The 23,816-nt window shown below is 34.4% G+C and overlaps 1 protein-coding gene across 12 annotated transcripts in view; it reads right to left on the bottom strand.

Moving 5' to 3' along the window:
• Window positions 1-23,816, bottom strand: part of NOL4 (nucleolar protein 4) — a 391,120-nt gene that overhangs the window by 275,235 nt on the left and 92,069 nt on the right. For 9 of the 12 annotated variants that reach the window (XM_025996936.2, XM_072732138.1, XM_025996935.2 and 6 more), the window contains exon 2: window positions 17,861-18,010. In XM_025996936.2, the coding sequence (XP_025852721.1) occupies window positions 17,861-18,010 (150 nt within the window). Of the gene's footprint in view, window positions 1-16,823; window positions 16,887-17,860; window positions 18,011-23,816 lie in introns of those variants that run through there. The other 3 variants (XM_072732143.1, XM_072732139.1, XM_072732144.1) reach the window with 2 other exon arrangements.

Below are 23,816 nucleotides of genomic sequence, written 5' to 3' on the forward strand. Positions count from 1 at the left end.
TATGTACATGTGTACATGAAAAATATATAAATTCCCATTTTATATCTTAGGAAAAAATTAGCAAGTATTTTATCACATTATTCTCTGTGATGTTATTCTGACACAGCACTTGGTATGTCACTACATGTTAAAAAGTGGATAAAAGCACTTCCTTAGGGGTACTTTTCTTGGTGTTCAGAATCCATTCTATGGGGAGGCTTGCCAAGGCATCTTATTCTCCTTGAATCCTTTCTTCCTCACCTCATGCTTACTAGGCCCACAGACCATGGAGTCTTCTTATGCACAAGAACACAAGACCCCAGACATATCTCACACTCATTTATGAAATAATATTTCTCTTGCTATGGAGGTGAAGATGGAAAATAATTTCTTTTTCCTTATCTAGAATTTTTCCTCCCAGCCTTCTTTGACACTAAGAATCCTAAGCAACCTTCATTGATAAAGTTCTTAGAATATTTTGCAAAATGAAGAAATATTTTTCAAAAGTTCTTAAATTATGGTACATTTGCATAAATACATTTCATAATTAAATCCCTGTCTTTTGATCCTGTTGGTATCCTCTGGTAACCCCATTTAGAGATAACACTGAAAGCCTACATGTGAAGCCTCTTTAGAAATTGAGGCAAGGGCTTAATGCCCTTATGGTTCCTTCTCCAGTGAAAGCTCCTGTTTCTATTTACCAGGAGTGAACATTGAAATGCTGAATCAACTTTAAATAGATATTCATAAACAGTGAGAAAATTCAGGGATGTGTTCTAGGCTGTCCATTCATCAAAGTCCTAACATCTTTTATGCAATATGTAAGAGCAGTTGTAAATGAAACCTAGAAGTAAGGGACCAAAATTTTAAAATATTCTGACTTCAAATACCATTCTACCAATACTATAATTAATTATATAAAACACTCTAATCATTCATAAGTGTCTATTTCCTTGACTCACTCTTCAGATCTAATCACTTATTTGTTTCTAGGATAGAAACTGAGCTTTGAATATAGAGTACAGAACATTTTCTAGAATGCTGGATGAGATTAATACTTTACTTGAAAATGTATTCTTAGAAATATCTTTATATTTTGGAAGGATAGAGTACTTACTTAGAATTTGCCCATGCAGAAACACTGCATCTTGTTAATAATAATAAGCAAAACTAAACACGAATGGATATTAGTCTTCCTCTCCCTGAACTAAACACTAAGAAGACAACTGCCTTATGACAAGCCACATATATTGCTTATAATAGAAATTAACATCCAAAGGAAGGACCAGAACCTAGCCATATTGAAATTTATAAACTAATAACCAAACGCTATTTATCAGGAGGTACCTCTTTCATAGAAATGCTTTTTTTGGGATCCCTGGGTGGCGCAGCGGTTTGGCGCCTGCCTTTGGCCCAGGGCGCGATCCTGGAGACCCGGGATCGAATCCCACGTCAGGCTCCCGGTGCATGGAGTCTGCTTCTCCCTTTGCCCGTGTCTCTGCCTCTCTCTCTCTCTCTCTCTCTGTGACTATCATAAATAAATAAAAATTAAAAAAAAAATCTTTAAAAAAAAAAAAAGAAATGCTTTTTTTCCTGTAAATCCACACCTGTTTTCTTAGATTTATATAATGCTTTATATTTTTCATTGACTTTTTGCATTCATTCTTTTAGATAGTAGCTAAACAGATTTTACAGTAATTTTCTGAGAAGTGGATCAAGTAGTATAAAGAGATGAAATGAACTGCCATTGTTACATGACAGAGGACAAAACAGAGCTGAAAGTGTGGATCTCCCAAATCCTGGCCTATTTCTACAAAGTGAATGAATGGACCATGTGGGCTTATCCAATGGACAAATGTGTAGGGTCCAAGGAAAGCAGAAATCTCAAAATAGATTTTTTAAAATGGTCTATTTCAATAATACCTGAAGTATCAAAGCATCATCTCAAGACAAAGTCAGCACATGTAAAACTTCCTTAAACTTAAGTTCTGAGTATTTATTGTTACTTTTAACTCTATGGTTGGGGGGCGGGGATGTTGTGGCACAACAGATTTTTTTTCATGACTTACCACTTCTAAGGACCTTAAGTTCTCTGTTTTTGGACATCATTAATACTGTTATCAGTGAAAACATTACATTTTAAGTCCATTAAAATTGGAGTGCAATAATGTAGAATATCATGAATCAAATTATTAATAGAAGTAGAAATGACCTCTCCTATCAAAAAATATGGTGATACTCTACATAAAAATAATTGAACTGCAGCATCTTTTGATAGATTAAACAATAAAATTGGCCTCTATTGCAAAGATAGCATGGCATTAATAATCTAATGATAAACAGATCCATCCAAATAAGGCCAGATGATCAAGTCCCATAAGAAGCACTGCTATTAATCTTCCACTTGTGGGTTAAAACAACAACAAACTACTAGGGACACATTTCTGAAAAGTTTACTGACAAATAGTATTATGGAAAAGAGGCTGGGCATGTCCCTGCCTTTCTGAAAAAAGAAGAAACAGTAATTTTTCAAAACCTTACAACCATAAAGCCAGATTCTGGCTTCCTCTAGACATAGTTCTATTAAGGTAAAAATGTCAGTGATCCAAAAGAACTAAAATAAACGAGCGACTGTAGTTAAATTGGTTTGCAAATCTTATCTTGTAAATTCAGTAATATATAATTCCTAAAATTTTCTTATATTTACTTTTGGATAGTAGAGCTTTGTCTTCAGAAGTAAATCTTTCCTACCTGGATCTGAATGCATGAAGTAACACCAAGTTAGGAAAATTGAAGAAGTTAATCAGTAATCAAAGCAATGTAATAATAAACCATTGCTTTGCTGTACTTTCTCAGACTGTGTGTCTCAGAGTTACATGATACAAGCTCATCTTCTTAACCCAAGCCATAAAATTTTGATAGCAACATTGCTAACAGAGAAAAAATTTTAAATGGGGCTATTTGTCGTACGTCTTCTTCCTCAGTCCCAAGCCTCTTCTCTAATTTTAACTGTTTAATTTCTGAACATTTTCAAAAGGAAGGTGCTCTAAATGTATTCAGCTTAGCACATATACCTGCAATATTCTGGTTTCTGACATGGTAGAGAATGGACAGTTCTCAAAATTAAGATTCTCATTCAATATATGACAACTATTACTCACTATTGCTGTTTTACACGAAAGGAAATGCTTCCTAAAAAATGCATGTGTAAGTTTTCCATTAATTGAGTCCTTAATAACTCAATTATACTAAGCAAATATTTTACATGAATTTTACCCTTTGATCCCTCCAACAACCCCAGGAATAGATTACCATCATCACTATTGTCATCTCTGTTCAAAAGATGAGGAAACTAAGCTTCAGAGAGGTTGTAATATTTGTCAAACAAGTAAAGAGGACTCAGGTGGCAATCTGTTTTCAGAGACTATCCCCTTAATATCTATAATTTATAGCCTCTTCTGCTTATCAGCATTAAAGAAAGAGAGAGAGAGAAAGAGAGAGAGAGAGAGAGACTCATCCATAAAGACTTGGAATATTAACCTCACAGCATAGGTTAATATCCTGAAATGTTTATAATGTTTCCCAGTGTGAGGTTCTTCGTAAGTTTAAGATGCTCTAACGAGTTTGAGGCAACCATTCTGAATACAAGGGGCAGTCAAACTCTCTGTATCTTGACTTGGATTACAGAGTTCCACAAGAAACACATCAGGCTGTATAGTAAAAATGCAGAGCTCCACCTGGAGGAAATTAACAACAGCCTGTTCAGCAGAATTGATGGCAAAAGTGATGAGCATTGCAACATATCGTAATACTTAACAGCTGGGAACTAAATGCATAGGACTTCAGCTTTTAATAGAAAGAACAAGGAGTATGAGTAGCATATTTCTAAGGGAATCGGAATTCCAATTATTGAAGGAAATCCACTGTTAGGGGAGTCATTCTCAGCTTAAGATGCAAGCTTAACCGGTGAACAGAGATATCACATGACACTGGTCAATCATAAACATTAGCAAGCATTTTTTAAAGCAAAGCAAAATGGCTAAAGCCAAAAGCTTAACCCACCAAAATCATGTCATATTGTCCTAAATTCCCTAGCAAAAACAAAACAAAAACAAACATAAACAAAATTAATGTTACTAAATACCAGTAATTTGGAAAAGTAGGAGGCAGTGCTAAATTTCATTAAAAAACATTACTCTTCAGCTTGCTGCCTTGGTATAGTGTGCTCCATTGATACTGAGCATCAGAGCAAATAAAATTGGTCTAATCACACTATTTTTAAAATTACCGTTGCCTTAACTTTATAAAATGAATTTAGAGAATAGCAATAATACTTTTATTTTACTGTAATAATAACATTAAAAACATGTTTGTTGCTGAATACCATGCAGTACACTTTATGGAAGAATTTGCCCTTGGGGCCAAACTTTTGATATTTTCTCTTGAGATTCTGGGAAAAAATAAATTAGAAATAATCTCCTAGTGAAATTTGTTTATCTCGTTATATTTAGTATTGATATTTATTATTGTGCTATTCTATCACAAATCACCTGCAATATACATAACTGGATAATACAACTATAGAAAATGTATCTTTAAAAACTAATAAAATTTAACTATAATTGAATAAAGCCTATAAATCTAAATGCTATTAAAGAGCTCATATTTCCTGATTCATAAAAAAAACAGCACACCCTAGTCCAGAGAAACCTCTATCTGGGGAATGTAAGTCTTGGTTCACTGTAACATCTCTTAGTCATCAAGGGCTACTGTGCCTTTATCTACTTTACACATTGTGTATCTTGAATATATTTGGAAGGAGAGAATTAGGACTATAAAAAAATTGCAAATGGTATAACATCTTGCTCAGAAATTTTTTAAGATATATTACAAAACTGAAATGTCTAGCCAATGGTTTGCCCTTATATTTACATGGGTTCTCTTTTACCCATTTCTCACATGAGAAAAGGTAAGCAGGAAGCATCGTTGTACTTTGACAGGAGTAATTATTAATTTGCAAAGGTGCATATGGAAACTGTCTTTCAAAGATGAAGACGTTTTTAACCTAACGTTTACTTATTCAACAAACACCTACTGAATGCATAGACAGCATAATTATCCCTGAATACTGCTAGATATGGTTCTACACCAATAAAGTGCCTGGATACATCAAATTATTGTAATCACTTATTGGTAATTATTTGATTAATTCCAAAGTGATCCTGAAAAATGCTTTCATCCAGGCTCTATATAAATACTCTTAGGTAAATAGTACATGCATGGTAATAATCAATAAGACATAAAGCCAGACATTTAGCCTGCCTATATCAAATCTGCATTCACTCTGGACCTCAATTTTCGCTTCAAAATCCTAGCTACTGTTTCTGAAAGATTTGGTGCTCTGTTGTATCTGTTTGACCTCTAGACATCTGCTATATGACCAACTGAATTCCTGTACATTAATAATGTCTCCAATATGAAAACCAAGATGCTGCTACATCTTTTTTTTTCTACATTTATATTTCAACCCCAAAGTTACCACTTCTCCCTGACAGGATTCTGAGGTTTTATATGAGTTCCTAAGAATACTGTACTACTACTTGATCTGCTGTGATTCTGGTACTATTCCCATTTGGTATTTTCATTTCATAGCACTTTCCATGTGTCCTTTTCCTTCTTTCTTTTCTGAGCATTTTCTTCTTGGATCATTCATCAGCTCCCCTTGCTTTTTTTCACTTAGTTGAGGGGGATGGCCTGCCCCAATCTGGAATATCTAGTGTTGAGTTTTTATTATTTATTATATTATTTTTCACAACTGGAGGAATTTGATTTCTAATTTTTAAAAAAGCAACTGAGTATAACACGGAAAATTCAGATCATCCTTACACTTATTTGGGGCTTACTATAGTTTTTATTTTGCATTACAGATGATGGGAGGTACCACAGTTTTTTCTACCATTAGGGTCTAGTGCTGATTTTTCAATAGGATTAATGTTGGTAGATAAAACACAGCATGGCCAGTTCAATATGAATTCCAGATAAACATGCAATATTGGGACAAATTTATATTAAAATTATTATTTATCTGAAATTCAAATATAACTGGGCATCCTGTGTCTTATTCATTAAATCTGGCAATCTCACAGGATACATTCATCTAAAATGAATGAAAATATGAATTAGAGCCTGAAAATTATTTAACTTTATTTTTTAAAGATTCGTTTATTTATGAGAGAGAGTGTGTGGAGGGGGTGGGGGGTGGGGGAAGCAGAGGGAGAAGGAGAGAGAAATTTTAGCAGACTCCACACTGAGCATGGAGCCCAAAGCAGGGCTCCAGGTGGGGCTTGATTCACAACCCAGATCATGACCTGAGCCAAAACCAAGAAGGGTGGGATGTTTAACTGACTGCCACACCCAGGGGCCCCATAATTTTAAATTTGAAACAAACTGCTTATCGGGAAAATCTAAGAATAAAGTGAGAGGTACAGTAGGCAGAAGTGATCATTGGAAAGTATGCAGGCAATCTGAAATCACAGTCCCTATTTAAAGCAGTGTTCTCCAACTTTTTAGACCAAAGTACAAGTATAAATATTTTTCCCATCATAAACTAGCACATACACACATTTCTATTTCCTATTTCTGATCATTTCTATTTCCTTTTATTTCATTTTATGAAAGTGTCCACAACCCACTAAATTGACTTGTTAACTTGCTAATGGGTTGTGATACGTCATAAAAAAAAAAAAAAAAAAGAAAGAAAGAAAATTGGTCCAAAGTAGAAGAGTGCAGTCTGTCAATCCAAAGATTTTTGTTGTGGTGTTGAGAGGAGATGCTGGGTATGTGGTCAAAATTAAAATAAAGGCTGGCAACTCCAAAGAGGGTTTAAAGGAGGCAGGGATATTTTTAGACAGTTCGGGCCAAATTGTAGATAACTCAAAGCAATCTGAAAACATGAAGCAAATGCAACGAATGTAATATAAGAGGAAGGAATGGTGCAAACAGCACAGTGGCAGACACAGCATCCTCCAGGGACAGGGAGATAGATGCTAGAATGGATGGCAAAAGGCAAAAATTCAGTTTCAGGGATGCCTGGGTGGCTCAGTGGTCAAACATCCACCTTTGGCTCAGGTCATGATCCCAGAGTCCTGGAATCGAGTCCTGCCTCAGGCTCCCTGCAGAGAGTCTGTGCCTCTGCCTATGTCTCTGCCTCTATGTGTCTCTCATAAATAAATAAATAAAATCTTAAAAAAAAAAGATTGTTTCAGACAGAAGCACAGAAATGCACCCCATGATGGAATCTGAGGATGTAAGCAGAGAGGTAACAGTATTCCAGGGCAAGGCAGATGAATGGAGCCCTACACCATTATACTTCAGTAAATCAAGGCCTAGGCAAACAAGATATAGCATGTGAGTTAATTTAATATTAATTAATGAACTTTTCCTGGAAACAGTTTTTGCTTCACTGATTACAGTTCAAACTTAGCTGTATGGCTTTGCAAAAAAGAACTTTATTCTCCTCTGCTTTATCTCTGCTATAATGATGCACATCTCTAATTCGGAGCTGTATTTTACAATAATTAAAATAGCCATCAATTGAGCAAATGAGACAACATCAAGAGAGATAATAAAATCAACTGGCAATACATTGCCAAAGTTGTGGATGCTATTTTTGTCACTTCTTATGTTAGAATATTTGCCTGTTAAGGAACAGATTGTCATAACAGAGAATTCTTATATTAGATGAAAAAAATGAGCAGATGGGCAGTGAAAAGTTTTTCTTCATGCATGTTTCCTAATAGTAAAATAAAGAGAATCCCTAAATATTGCATGTAAATAAAATGACTCAGCAAAGCAAATGCTTATACAATTACTTGCAGCATGACACGCTACATTAAAATACACAATTACACACATGGAAAGTGTGGAGAATTTGCTTCCTCTCTTGACTTCTCCTGAAGAGCGTATATACTATGATATGTTAGTGTTTTTACTGAGGCATAGGGGGAAAACCAGTTACAATTCGACCTTCTTGGTCTGGAATTCATCAGCACATTCAAGCTCTCCTTGGCTCTGACTATAACCCACTCCCTCTGTTAAAGTTTACTTTGAGCACATGCTGCTAGTCAGTGGGGACACAGTGCTTCTTTTGAAACAAGTACCTAAGAATACCAAAGTAGGCAATAATTAGGCATCTTAGGGGAAATGGGAGAAGTTGCAGAAGTTTAGACTTCACTACTTAGGGAGTCCAATGAGTTACACAACCCTCATAGAGTTGTACAGGCAAGGCGCAGAGTCAGGACATGCTAACCATGTGCCACAGGTGCAGAAATCATTGTCTGAATTCTTGAATTGCTCAACAACTAGCAAATAATGAAAACAATTTTTTGAGACACTAAGTAGAAAACTGGCCACATGGTTTCCTTTAGAAAATGTCTCTCAACTTGGAGTGTTCACTGTGCTGTAGAAGTGACCTGAAATAGAGAACAGGGTTGCATTCTGATTATCACAGGAAGCAGGGCTGGTGTGGCTGGAACTTAACATTCAGGCATAAGGGATGTTAAATGGCCTGGAATATCTGAACAAAGCCAACTGCCTGCACAAAAGCCTATAGTGCCCAAATGGAAATATCGCCTTAGGTTATACAAATAATTATACTAATGGATACATAGGACAAAAGATACCATGTTTACATGTTCTTTTTAAAAAGATTTTATTTATTTATTCATGAGAGACATGAGACATAGGCAGAGGAAGCAGGATCCCTGTGGGGAGCCTGATGTGGGACTCGATCCCAGGACCCCAGGATCACAACCTAAGCTGAATGAAGATTCTCAACCACTGAGCAACCCAGATGTCCCTACATGTTCTCTACTAAAGAGAAGAGGTACCAAGATAGAAATTTCTCAGTGAAAATTCCAAATTCTTAGAAGCAGCGGCTAGGTCAATTTCTTTTGGGATTCATCTCCTTTACCATTACAGTGGCTAAGGAACAGAGCCATGCTCAAACACGGCTGTGCTGTATGCTGACTGGGAGAGGACATTCTCGGAAAAAGAAGGGGTGGAAAGGGAGAGAAATAGAATGGATAAACAGATAAGAAATAGGCTGGTTTTGTTTTACCTATCATGAAATTAAACTGCTGTTGATAAAGCTAGTGAATAATAAGCTCAATTCTGGGAAATTCAAGAATGAAGACCTGGAAAGAGCCAAGGAAGAGCACAGATGATACAAAGAAATAAATAGATCTTTCAAAATCTAGTTAATAGGAAGCTGTTTCTAACATTTGCCACTCCAAATAACTCCACATTTTTTTAAAAACAAGTTTCCATTCACTTCAGTATAACAATGTTTGAAGCAATTACATTAAAACCTTGACATATATTATTTCTGGAACTCAAAAAAATCCTTCAAATAATACATGCTCAACTCATACATATAGAAGTCACCTAATCCAGGATTTAAATCAAGTCTAGCTGACCTAAAAACCAGCAACATTTTCTACTACCTCATGCTAGTCATTCACATCCTATACCTTCTTCTTGTTATATTTTATCCCAATTAAATATCTATATAGGTGCACATATGCATATGATTGAAGAAATTCAGGAGATTTTATTTATTATACTATGACTGTACCCAGGAATACCTAGACCTCTGGATCTGACAGAGAATCACCCACTGGGAAGCAGGAATCATCCTGAGTAGTTGTAATGCTGCACTGGCTCACTTTCACCACAAGGGTGCACTGAAGTAGCAATTTCCTAGGCTGGACATAAAGGGTTAATGGTTTCTTCAAAAGGTTAATCCCCTTTCAAGGAATATATCTATTCACTGGGACATTATCATTTAATACAAAAATTATTAATGACAGGGTTTGTGACATTAGTTGATGATTAAAGGTTTCAGGGAGCTCTTACGTCTTTTGATGATCTCCACTACCAAAAAGACAGCTTCTGAGTAAAATAGATTTGCACTATTAATCTGCCCACCTGTGATAATTCTAACTTTACCTATATAAGAAATAAATCAATTTTGATGAATGGCGATACACTAGTCTTCTGCTTCAGAATGGTTGTTTAATAACTCTAATTGCCATGCCATTGATTTTTTTTTTTTTTCCTTCTGAGGTGTTCTCCACATCTAACTTATTAGGCTGAATATTATTTTTAGTTATCAGAAACAATGGGGCTGCTCTAACATAAAAGTGGATCTAATATGATATGTACCATGTTCAATTCAATGGCTGTTTTCAATATTTAGAAATCACTTCTGTAAAACCTATATATGTGTCTAAGGGTAGAATATGTAGGTATAAGTGTGTGTGTGATAAAAATAAACTACTGCATGGAAAAGTAAGTAAAGTGTTTACAACCTGTCTCAAAGACAGAAGCATTATTTAATGGAGCATCAAAGTCTGTCCTGAAAAGCAAATGAGAAACTCTTGTGCTAAATGATTTTTTTACCTTATTGAGAACCTCCAAAGTTGCATAAATCTGGAGCTGTGTTTAGTGTAAACATGGATTGTGCAGTGCACATCTTTATGGCCATGGGATACACTACTAATCTTATTTCATTATTTCTAGTTATAGTAACATCTTTATACTATTTAGTTGGTATTTAAAAGGCAAGGACTTCAACAAGTACTTATCCAGTACCTCCACTGAGACTCGCCTTCTGCTGAATGTACTTACACCGTGGTATGAGAAACATACATGGTTTCTCATGGTTTACCCCCATCATTAGGAACTGTGTGATCTTTTAAACATCTACTCTAGTCATAAAATACAAAAACAAACAAATAAAAGGAACCTCACAAAAATAGCATAAAATATCTATAATTGAGTAACATTTTGTACTCATAATCTCTCAAGGATAAACTAATTAAAAACACTTCTAAATCACTGTATTATTGTATAACATTATCACTGAATTCAATATTAAAGAGTACCCACGGGGATCCCTGGGTGGCACAGCGGTTTAGTGCCTGCCTTTGGCCCAGGGCGCGATCCTGGGGACCCGGGATCGAATCCCACATCGGGCTCCCTGTGCATGGAGCCTGCTTCTCCCTCTGCCTGTGTCTCTGCCTCTCTCTCTCTCTCTCTCTCTGTGACTATCATTAAAAAAAAAAAAAAAAAGAGTACCCACAAAAATATTTGAATTTGGAATAATTTTGAAGTTTTTTTCTATCTCTATTTGAAATCCAGAACAGTTGTTTACTTAAGACACTGTAGTTTGTAATAACAAAATAAAAAATGTCATTTACATAAAAAAGGCAGGAACCTATATTTATTTGTTATATTAATTCATTTTTCTATTTCTTTGCATTAAGTCAAAGAAGATGGATTATACACATAATGTTAATTTCTAAGTCCCATAGAATATTTTCCTCCACACTTGTCTTCAGTAACACCCTATCCATGCGCTTGGATCTGTTGGCAGATAAGGGAAGAATTCAAAATAGTAAAAGGAAGTGAGAAGGGACAGAAGCACACATTTTTATATTCTATTAGTAAATCATAATTGAATAGTACTTTTACTAGGAAATCATATTTAAATTTCATAGTTTTAAATCTAATACTGCCCATCTATTTTTATCATTTATTTCTTTCCCAAAATTTTTATTTAAATCCCAGTTAGTTAACACATAGTGTAATATAAGTTTTAGGTGTAGAATTTAGAGATACCACTTACATACAACATCCAGTGTTCATACAACAGGTGCTCCCCTATTTTTAAACAGCACTCTCATCTTTTAAAAAACTTTTCACCAAAAGAAATGGCACCTTCTTTTTGGAAAATATTTTCAAATAGTTTGTAAAGGCTTTTTATCCTTCTCTTGACAGCATGAGTTCTCAACTTCTAAATATCATACATGTTTCTAAAGCTATAATATGTAATGCCACACTGAGATTCACACAAAAATCAGGCAGCTCCTATACTACCTGGGGTGTCAGATGTAGGAATGTTTATTTAGAGCATTCCACATTGCTTTTCTGTATGCTTCTTTATGGTTGAGTTAAACCCAGCTAGATATGGGAGACGGAAGCAAGTTTATAAAATGATCATACAAAATGTCCATGACTGCTAGCAGCCTTATTTATTCTCCAACTTTTCTTGTCTGAGGACATTTGAAGTCCATATAAAGATATAGGGGTCAATAGTTTAACCCAAGTAAATTATATCCTAACTGTAAAATTTGAGGCACTGTGATAGGGAAGAGAAATAGATCTGGAAAGCAAAGCCTCCCTGGCACTAATCGCAGAACTACATAGATAGATATGTTTCAAAGGTGAGATTTAGCAAATCCTATTAAACATTGTCTCAGACTATAGGACCATAAGACAGGCAACACTGATGTTCACATGATCATGTATGTTTCAACAAAGATGCAGGAGAAAAAAAACATAAACAAACAAATGAGATATATAGCAATCATCAGGTTCCAGACAAGAATACATGCAACTGAAGTACAGCTGCATGTGTTGTGCTGCAGCTTAAAAATCACATTATAGGGCAGCCCCAGTGGCGCAGCGGTTTAGCGCTGCCTGCAGCCCAGGGAATGATCCTGGAGACCCTGGATTGAGTCCCACGTTGGGCTCTCTGCATGGAGCCTGCTTCTCCCTCTGCCTGTGTCTCTGCCTCTCTTTCTCTCTCTCTCTCTCTCTGTCTCTATGAATAAATAGATAAAATCTTTAAAAAAACCACATTATAACTAAGAAGCTGCTCATTCATAAAATGGTTCAGATTACTGCAAAAATTTTACAAAAAAGTAAAATAGTGAAGATCTGCTGACACGTGGTGGTATTTTCTGGGCTCTCTCCTTTGATTACTCTTTTAAATTCCTGGAAATATGAACTACAATGACTACAGATCCTTTTCATTATTGTTCTTATCATCATCATAATGATTGTTTATAGAAGAATTCTCTAGATAATAATGGAGCCAAAATGTTCTATCTCTATGCTATGCTTACCAACGAATCTGCCTTATGACAGCAGGATACATTCCCTGTGTTTGCACATTTCTGGTGCCAGCTAATTTACTCACTTTGGTTAGTATCTCCATTGTGTCGCCAGCACAGTAATGGCCTCATACACACTATTACTATTGGTGTTAGTCCTTCAGAGTTGTTGTGGGTTTTTTTTTTAACTTTATTTATTTATTTTAGAAAGAAAGAGAATGAGTGTGGGTGGGGGGTGGTTAGAGAATCCTGAACCTACTCCCCACTGAGCACAGAGCCTGATGAGGGGCTGGTTCTCCTTATTGCATGACCTGAGCCAAAATCAAGAATCAGATACTCAACCAACTGAGCTGCCTAAGTGCCCCTCCAGTTTTTTTTTTCCAGTGTTATTCCTTCAGAGTTTAAAGAAAACTGAAATGTAACCCCCTCGTTTCATATCTAAGTAAGTTGCAGCCTAAGCCAAAAAGAAGTTTAATTATTTGGAACTCTTGAATTTTAGCATAGTATCCTTTTTTTTTCACACCACAATGGCTTCAAATTTTGCGGATTAGTCTCATTATAAATTGACAAGAATTCTAGAAATTTTTACATAACAAATCAGTAGAAACTAAATATCCTATTTAGCAGTGGAAACACCAAGCCAATAGGTATTTATAAAAAGAGAAAAAAATTATGCTAACTTGAGCCTTAAGATTAAGCACTTAATCTTAAGATGTATCTTTTTAATTTTCAGAGTAGGAATGCAGACACTCTACACGATATAGTTTTTCTACAATACATCCCTAGAAAGGGATGTTCAATTCATACTGAAAACACATTCTTTAAAGAGAGCTAGTTTTTAAATTTTTCAAAAAGTTAATCTGAAATTAATTTATTTAACTTAAACTTTGGGAAAAAGCAAAGAAAATGAATAGAATTCTCATAAACTTCATCAAGCAAGAGATCTTCTAAACATGGAAACTGCTTTATGCTTCCATTCTGCCCAGTGAAAGAAACCTCAGAGAAAACTTACACTATGGACTTCCAGGGATGTGACATCTAGAGTTTGACATAAAAAAAAAATGCATGAAAAGTTATTACTATTCCTATCTCCCAACAAGAGGCATCAGGGCGGGCAGAGGAAATTATATCCATAACTGCAACCTGGGCAATGACAGAGCTATGTTAATTGCTTAACATAAGTCTTTCTACTTAGAACATGAGTAGTGATTAGATAAAGGAAAAATAATAATATTCCAAAGTTTACCATATTCCAAGTGCTTTATGTATATGAACTCATTTATTTCGCCACACCATGCATATCATTATCTCCCTCTAAACAGGAGGAGAAAAAAAGTAAATAATTTGCCAAAACTGACACAGATAGGAAGTGCTAGATTTGAAATCTGAAACTGAGCTTGTCTGGCTTCTAGCCTATTTTCTTTTAGCTCTAGCATATGTTCTCCACTCTGAATTAAATGAATGTAATTATTGGCAGCGATGTATGTGAATAGTACATGTAGGTTTAGTGTATCACACTACAAGTTGTGTGTGTGTGTGTGTGTGTGTACATATACACATTTACATGCAGACTGTTCTCTATTGAAAACACGGACTTTTCCCCTTAGCTCCTGGATTTCCACCAGTTACTCTTATTTTACATGTAGAGGAAAAAAGTCTTGAAACTTAATCCTCTAATCAGACCCTAACTTGTGTTACTCGAAGGGCAGCTATGCTTAGCCTGTGATAAAATATAGGTGATAAAAAACAACTGGAGAAGAGTGACACATTCCCAAAAGTGGAGTTCAGGTAGAATTTGAGAAGTACCAGAAGACAACATTTTGCAATAATTTCTTATACTGTTGCATCATCAATTTTGGAGTTATCATCCAAATTGCTAAGTACTCTTGCATTCAATATTCGGTACAAATCGATATTTTATATTCAAATACAAGTGATATTTGAATGAACTATGGCTCACACCTCCTCTCCACTCTGTTAATGTAGATAATCAAAAGTTGACTAAACTCAAATATATCAAAGGAAACAAATTCAGTGCAGCAATAATAGTTCACATATACACAAGAGCAATTGTAGAAAAAAAATAAAAGACCTAAAAGACACTAGAATTCCCCAAAGACTGAACAAAACAATTATGATAGCCTTTACATATTCCTAAAATGTGTCATTTTATGTGGATTTTTAAAGAGATCATCAGTAGTAGAATACATACCCTCCAATTTTATCTATGGTCAGATCAGATTGCAATAATAGTTAAGTTGTATAATGCCTAGATATTTCAAGGAATGACATACTGCAGATAGGTAAAAACAAAGAGCATTCAAAAGTTAATCCAATATTAAAGGACCACCATTTCCTGCAGAGTGAAAACATAGAAAGATTTGCAAAAAAAGGCAAAGTAAATAAAATGACCACTAAGTCTATCGATAATATTAAAACAATATGAAACACTTTAATGATTAGTTGTATAAGTATGGTTTCTTGGCCATGTAGGAAAAGGGAGAAAAAGGTCAATAAATATAATCATGCATGCGCTATAACTAATGTTAGAAGTAGGAAAAAAATCTTAAACTTCATGGGAACCATTATAATTGCAATAGGTATAAAGCTAATTCTACCAATGACTAGCCAATTCTAGCATTAGTGTTGAGAACTAAACACTGACCCAACAGTCTAGGGCCCTGATACCACTAAACCATTCCATTTCAAATTGCATTTGGTCTTATGCTCCATTTAGTTGAACATCTCTACGAAATGCTAACATTAGACTTAATCTATTGTAGAGTGATATGTACAGTTCTGCTGGCATTGCAGCAGTTTTTTTTCTATGATATATTATTACTCAATAAAATGGAAAATCTTCTTTATTAAGATTCAATTATGAGGTACCAGAAGGCTAAAGGTTATGCCTAAAAAGAATCTTAATGATATTAGAAAAAGGTGAAAGTACTTTAGATGTGGAAATTAATAATAAACTTGGGAAAGGATCTTTAAATAGGATGTTCTCAAGAGGCAATGAAGGATGTTTCAGGGCTGCTTATATGTCCAAAGTTGGTATTCCCACCCCAAAATGCAGAAAATGTCTTCACAATGTTAATGCAAAATGAGATATGTTGGAAACATGTTTACCAATTTTTTTTTGAAGTGTCTGGCATGCATAATGGCAATGGATCATATTCCCTACATTTCACCTAAGAAAACAGGGTGACAGAGTTGGGTCTGTGTCATGTTTCCATTTTAATTAAAGGTCTCTAGTAAATGTATTCCAAAAATTCGATCATTTTGAATTGCTTTTGGCACCTAAATAGATTTGGCTGCCACACTACTACTGACAATGAAGCCACTTTTTTGTTCATTTGTTTCTTTTCATTTCACAGCTGAACTTCTGCATTCCTACCTTATAAAGTTCTTTCTATCAAGTTCAGGCAGCTATTTCATGAAAATGCATTATCATAAGAGTATACAGTTAGTGAAATTAGTAGATCAATGTATATATTTTTCTTGTTAATATCCAAATATACAACCCTAGCTTAGGAGACAAGCAAAGTGAGTATGTTCAGTAATATTAGTCTACATAAAAATATCTTAAGAAGCTAGGTCATTGTCATTAGTCATGATAAGAATGTCTCCTAGGATATGTAAGTCAAAAGAAAGTTTATGTGGCAGAATTATGTAAGGAAACTTACAATAGTGCCTGCCCACAAACCATGCAATTTGGAAACAGCCAAGAAACAAAACCATAGAGAAGGAGAGATAAATACAACATGTATTAGGGGTTATTATGCAACTACAAAGATTCAATATGACCCTGGAAATATAGCAAAAAATAGTTATGGAAAAGAAGCTATTTCTTATGCTCAGTAGCTAATTTTCAAACATATGTACCTGTATTTGAAACTTTGAGCATTTCACACATTTTTCTGTATCTGAAAAAAAAATGGATCCAGACTGATATTGTATATCAATATAGCTGAAAACAGTCAATAAAAAGGTAGCCAAAAGCAAAGTTCAATAAGAATTCTAAAAAAGGATATTATTCTGTTTGCTGATAAAACACGTCTGATGTATACTTTGCTCATATTGGAAAAGAATAATTTACTGTTCAATTTTCCTAGAAAGGATGAAATATCTATAAGATGATTTCATAAAATGTTTGATTAAATAAAAGCTAGATTAAAGTGTCTAGGTCAAACTGTAAATATAATTAGAAACTTTAGAGATAATATATAACTCCATTTTGAGAATATATATATTTTTCAATATATAAAAGTTAATGAAATCTGTTTTCCACATAATTTACAATAACAACATTGTATATTTTCACTCGAAAATGTTCAAGGGCATTGTATCTATGAAAACAACACATATATTTTAATTCTCTATTCTGGAAAACTAAGAAATGCATACACTTCAGGACAAATGTATTTAATATAAGGTGACACAGGAAAAGTACATCAAATTTCCTTATCCATGTGAACTTAAGATTAAATAGGAAATACCTGAACATATTAATATGATTTGAAGGGGAAGGAATATTAAGATTATAGTGGTAGTACAAAAGTTCATATGTCCAGTCCATAATTCATATATTATGATTTGAATATATACTGAATATATAACATAAATACATCTCCCCATTTGTGGGCATTTGACTGTGACTACCACCTTTTATGTATATTTAAACAAAACAAAATGAGAGTACTAGAGACAGATTTAAATTATATGCAACAGACCTAGTGAATATATGACCAAAACAGAATCAGCAATAATAATAGTTTAAATGTTGGGCATGACCATGATATGGTCTAACTTATATTAGAAATAGAATATTTATAAATATTTAACCCAATTTCAACAAACATACATCATATCAAATTTCAAAATGCATGCCTTTCTCTCTTTTTTTTTTTTTTTTAACTTACTGCTTTGTAAGTTCTCTTTTGTCCAGCATGTTTCCGAATTTGTTCTCCATTTGGCCCTGTTTCCACATGCATCGAATAGATAATGTCAAAGAAATCTTCAACCACAGCTACCCGCCGTAAAGACAGCTTCTCATCTACCCCTACGCCATCCTGGAAACAAACCCCCCCCCAAAAAAAGACAAAATTAATAAAGAAATGTGTATTTAACACATAAAGTTAACACACAGAGTGAATTAAAAAATTTTTTGATAAATTGAACCAAATCTTCCAGATAGGAAGGAAACTTTAAAAAATTGTGAGTGAATGCTGCACCATTTCATACATTACTTACATATAGAACCTTAAGAAACATGAAAAAAGATATTTGGCATAGTGATCATGTTTACCCACCCACCATGACTTATTTGTAGACATCAGTATAACTTTATTAAATTACTCCAAAATATATTTTAAAACTTAGGAATTTTTATTACAACAATTTCATTCTAGATATTCATTCATCCAATCAATATTTATTGAATTTCTGGGTACTGGTAGCTGTTATTAGAAAAGGAAAAGAAATTATGTGGAATCTCTATCCTTAAATACCATATAATCTAAGAAAGAAAATGCATCTACTATTCTGTCAGACTGGACTGGGGGGCAATAATTGTTCAAGGTTAAAAATAGGAATCACAGAAATTATCTTGGTGTGAACTTTGGATCCTCCACTCAGAAATCGTATGTTTTGTGCAAATCATTTAAACTTCCCTAAATTCTAGTCTTCTCAAATTTTAGTTTTCTCAGTTGGAAAACAGAAATAGTAGAGTCTACTTCCCAGAATTGTAAGAATTAAATGCAATAACATAGGTAATGGATGTGACCTAACAGGTGGCATACAGTGAACACTTGGCAAATGGTAACACTTGTCATTGTGACAATCATGATAAAAATATAGCAACATACTACAGGAGTTCAAAGAATAAAGATATCACCTCTGGCTGAAGTAGCTTCTTGAAATAAATAGAATTTGATGTGAATGGGAATAACACACATGGTATAAGCCATAGTGGTGCTGGTGGGAAGTGGAGCAAAGAGCCAAAAGCTCCAAGAGATGACAGAAAATAAGAAATTTATAAGAAAAAGATAAGAAATTAGGAATTAGGCCAAAAAAATAAAGAAATTTAATCTTATATGAAAGGGTTTCTGGTTTGCTAACACAGACATGCACGCATGTGCATATACACACAATGTTCTTATTTGGACCCTAAGGCATAACCTGAAGTAACATGACATAGTCATTAATGTTGATACACAGCATAAGAGGATGATTAATCTGAGCAAAATCATTATGCAATGAGTCAAACGGCAAAAGCCTCTTTGAACAGAAGTCCAGAAGACTGAGCTCACTACAAAACTCAAAATAAGTTATATAGTACTTTTTCCTAGTTTGGTTTTGTTTTTTTGTCTGATTTATAAAAAGTCTCAGAAGTAGCAGTGTTAGGCGCCTGGGTGGCTCAATGGTTGAGTATCTGCCTTTGGCTTGGGTCATGGTCCTAGAGGCCTGGGATTGAGTCCCACATTGGACTCTGCAGGGAGCCTGCTTCTCCCTCTGCCTATGTTTCTGCTTCTCTCTGTGTCTCTCTCATGAATAAATAAATAAATAAAATCTTTATTAAAAAAAAAAAAAAAGAAGTAGCACTGTCTGAGGCAACATATTCATATATATATATGTATATATATACAAACACATATATATTTAAATAACTCCATATATATTCAAATAACTATATATTCCATAACTACATATATATTCAAATAACTATATATTAAAATATATATATTCAAATATTATGAGTTGTATGTAAGGTCAAACTGCACAGTATCTCATCTCTGTTAAATTTGAAGCACTCTTTCACAATTACCTATGATGCATGTGATTTGTCATTAGATTATAGACCTTTCTCACTTCTCTCCTTTAACATTTTGAGGCATCTCTTCTGTACTGCGTCTCATTGATAACCCCTTATTGCCTTGTAATGCAAGACCAGTATGTAGCCAAAGTACAGAGAAACATGAAGCACGGCTGTGACTAGCCTGAAAAACTATCTAGTTTAGTGTAGAGTTCTTGGGAAGCACCATTTGAGATGCCTATCACTCAATCACCCCGGCCTACCCCCCCACTCCTCAGAGAACATCTACTGTTCTTAGGCTAGAAATCCAAATTCTAACTCTGTCTACTAGCAAATCACAAAATTTTGTCTTCTTTTATCCCACTCATAAAATTTGTAGTTTCCTCTCAGTTCCTTTGCTGGGTAACCAGAAATATGGTAATTTTGTATAGTTAATAAACTATGAGTGATGTAGGAATCACAGACTATTCATTCCTTCACCAAGTATCCCAGAAAGACCAAATATTGCCAAGACCAAAGTCTACTGTATTGAGGTTACCAAGGTCAGCTGACTTCTCAAAAGAAACATTGGAGGTCAGAAGGCAATAATACAATATAAAGTGTTGAACATAAAAAAAAAAAAACTGCTAAAACAGAATTCTATATCCAGAAAAACTACTTTTCCAAAATTAAAGTGGGTTAAAGACATTCTTAAAGAAACAAAACAGAGAATTTAATGCTTATAAACAAGAGAAATTTATGCTCTCATAGTCCTAGAGGCCAGAAATCGAAATTCAAAGATGTTGGCAGAGCTGCGCTCTCTCTGAAAGCTCTAGGGGTGAATCCATTCCTGGCCTCTTCCAGTTCCTGTGATTGTTAGCATTCCATAGCTTGAGGCCATTTCACACTGCCTTCTCCTCTTTGGTGTAGCTTTCCTCTGTGTGTTTCTCTTATAATGACTCATTTTATCTGAGAGCAGTTACAGCCTAACCAGATAATCCAAGGTAATCTCTTCACTCAATATCTTTAATTTAATTACATCTATACAAAGACTCTTTTTCTAAACAAGGTAATAGTTACAAATTCCAGGGATTAGAACTCGAAATCTTTTTTTTTTTTTTTTTGAGAGAGAGAAAGGTGCATACAAATGGGGGGTAAGGTGAGGGGTGGGGAGGTGAAAGTAAGGGGGAGACACAGAGAGAGAATCTTAAGCAGGCTCTGTACCCAGCATAGAGCCCAACCGGGGCTCAATCTCATAATCCTGAGATCATGACCTGAGCTGAAATCAAAAGTTAGACACTTAACTACTCATGTGCTCCAGAACTTAAAATTGTTAGATGGCCGTATTTAACTACACGAAGTATGTATCAGAGTTCAAAAGATACAAGTTGTGCTCTGGGAACATATATTGGAAATGTTTCATTATCAGTGGTTAAGAGTCCATTTTCTTTCAGGAAATCATAAATTCAGTGTTAATCAAGATAAGATTGAAATCATATATTTTGGGGAAGGGAAATAATGTTAGCCTTCTGTCATGTGGCCCTGCTTACTTGCAATTGTGATTAAGCTCAATTCACATCCATACTCTTATTAAAACTCAAAAAGGCCTTCAGGGGTTGGGCCTACAACAAGTGAGCCAAGTATTTGTGGGAAGAAAACAAGGAGTAATAAAGCCCTTTAGGAAATAGAATAAATGTATTCAAAGAGCTTGGAGCTTAGCATACTTCAAATACCATGGGGCACCCAGGTGGCTTAACTGGTTAAGTGTCTGCCTTCAGCTTAGATCATGATCTCAGGGTTCTGAGATCTGTCAGCATCAGGCTCCCTACTCAGCAGAGTCTGCTTCTCCTTCTCCCTCCTAACTCCTCACTGCTTATGCCTCTCTCTCTCTTCTCTTTCTCTCTCTCTCTCTCAAAAAAAAAAAAAAAAAAAAAAAAAAACACTTTAAAAATCATACTTCAAATATCATAAAAAGAAAGACATTCACAAACAGACACATGATAGTTAAATGCCAAAGACAAAATCTCAAAAACAAGAGATAAATAACTCATCAACTATTGAGGAAACCCCAATAACCATTCAATGCTGTAGACATGCCTCATAATAAATAGTAAAAGAAAGTTTTCCAGAATAAAAGTGGTAAGTGACATCAAGCAGTAATTCAAATTCAGATGCAAATACTAAGAGCTGGGCAACCCGGGTGGCTCAGCGGTTTAGCGCAGACTTCAGCCCAGGGTATAATCCTGGAGACCCAGGATCGAGTCCCACATCGGGCTCCCTGCATGGAGCCTGTTTCTCCCTCCTCCTGTGTCTCTGCCAATCTCTCTCTGTGTCTCTCATGAATAAATAAATAAAATCTTAAAAAAAAAATACTAAGAGCTTCAGTAAAGGAAGTAAACATAAAAAAATAAATAATAAAAAATAGAAACATGCCAAATATAATTACCTATTCTTTTTTTAAAGGTAATAATTGAGTCATTTTTATTTATTTTTTTCTTTATTAACCTACAATCTTTCCTCAGTTACCAAAAATAGTCAACTATGTGTTGCAAGAGGGGAGCCAGGTCCATACAACTTATATCTTCTTACTATCACTGATAATAAGATTAATTTAACAGTTCCAAATATGCATGTCTCATTTTTGTGAACCAACACCTTAAAGAATTTTCAAATGTTTTCTTTAAATTTCCATAATCATCTCTTGAGATGAAAACACTAATACTCAGAAGTTATGCAACCTTCCCAAAGACTCATAGTAATTACAAAAGCTGAGTAACATACAGTTTTTGTGAAAGAAAGAAAATACTATTTATCCTAAGAATATACTTGGACATATCCTACACAGATATACCTGCTGGTTATTTTACAAGGATTCCACAAAAGCCTTTTTAACCCATAGTAGAGCTGAAATAATCTACAGTTGCAATTAAACATAGCAAGATATGTAATTACAATACTAGAGAACAAGAAAGATTAAAGGTTATCTAAATATTCACCTTGAATACTGATGCTTTGTTAACTGCTTGATTTAAAAGGCAAATGATTAAAATAATATGTAAATAATTGTATTACTGGTATAATAACATACATAAATGTAACATATTTGACAACTAAAGCACAAAAGAGTCAGTAACAGAGCTATACTGGAGTCTAGAATAAAGAAATAACAGAATAATAAATCAAATCCATATGTAGAAAGAAAGAGAATCAAAAAAGTTAATAAGGTTAACATTAAAGCTCTATAACTATATATTTTCCTACTTCCTTCTCTTAACTCTTTGAAATACATAACAGTATATGAATAATTATGACATTATAATATTGGGAGATTATTGATATATCTATATATTATATGCATAAATCATAGAATTAAAAAGTGAGAAAATTGAGCTCTTTAGGAGTAAAGTTTCTATACTGGATTATAACTAAATCAGTATATATCTGAAGTAGATTCTGATAAGTTAAAATGTATATTGTAATTCCTAAAGTAACCCCCCATTTAAAAAATATATTATCTAAAATCATTAAAGGAATTACTATTTTACAAGGGAAAATATATACTTAATATAGAAAGGAGCCAACAAAGGATAAATAAAAGAAAAAAGACATGAGACATAGAGGTAATAAAGCAAAGTCACCAATATAAATCCAATCACATCAATATCATTAAATATGAATGGACTAAGGAATCTAAACAAAAAGAATTAATTATAAATAACATCCTAGTATATGTTAGCTAAAGGAGACACAATTTCAGTTCAAAGATGCAGATAGAGAGTGCCTGGGTGGCTCAGTCAGCTAAGCATCTGACTCTTAGTTTTGGCTCAGGTCATGATCTCAGGGTTGTGAGATGGGTACAGAGTCTGCTTAAGATTTTCTCTCTCTCCACCCCTCTCCCCACTCACACTCTCTAAATACATAAATCAATCAATCAAATCTTTTTTTTTTTTAAAGACGCAGATAGGATGAAGGTGAAAAGCTACATTATGCAATTAAGAACAACAACAACAAAAAGAGCTGGAATAGCTATATCAGAATTAGAGGACAGAGTTTAAACCAAAAACAAATGTTACTAACAACACAGA

Source organism: Vulpes vulpes, chromosome 13, assembly GCF_048418805.1.
Source record: "Vulpes vulpes isolate BD-2025 chromosome 13, VulVul3, whole genome shotgun sequence".
NCBI classification, from domain to species: Eukaryota; Metazoa; Chordata; class Mammalia; order Carnivora; family Canidae; genus Vulpes; species Vulpes vulpes.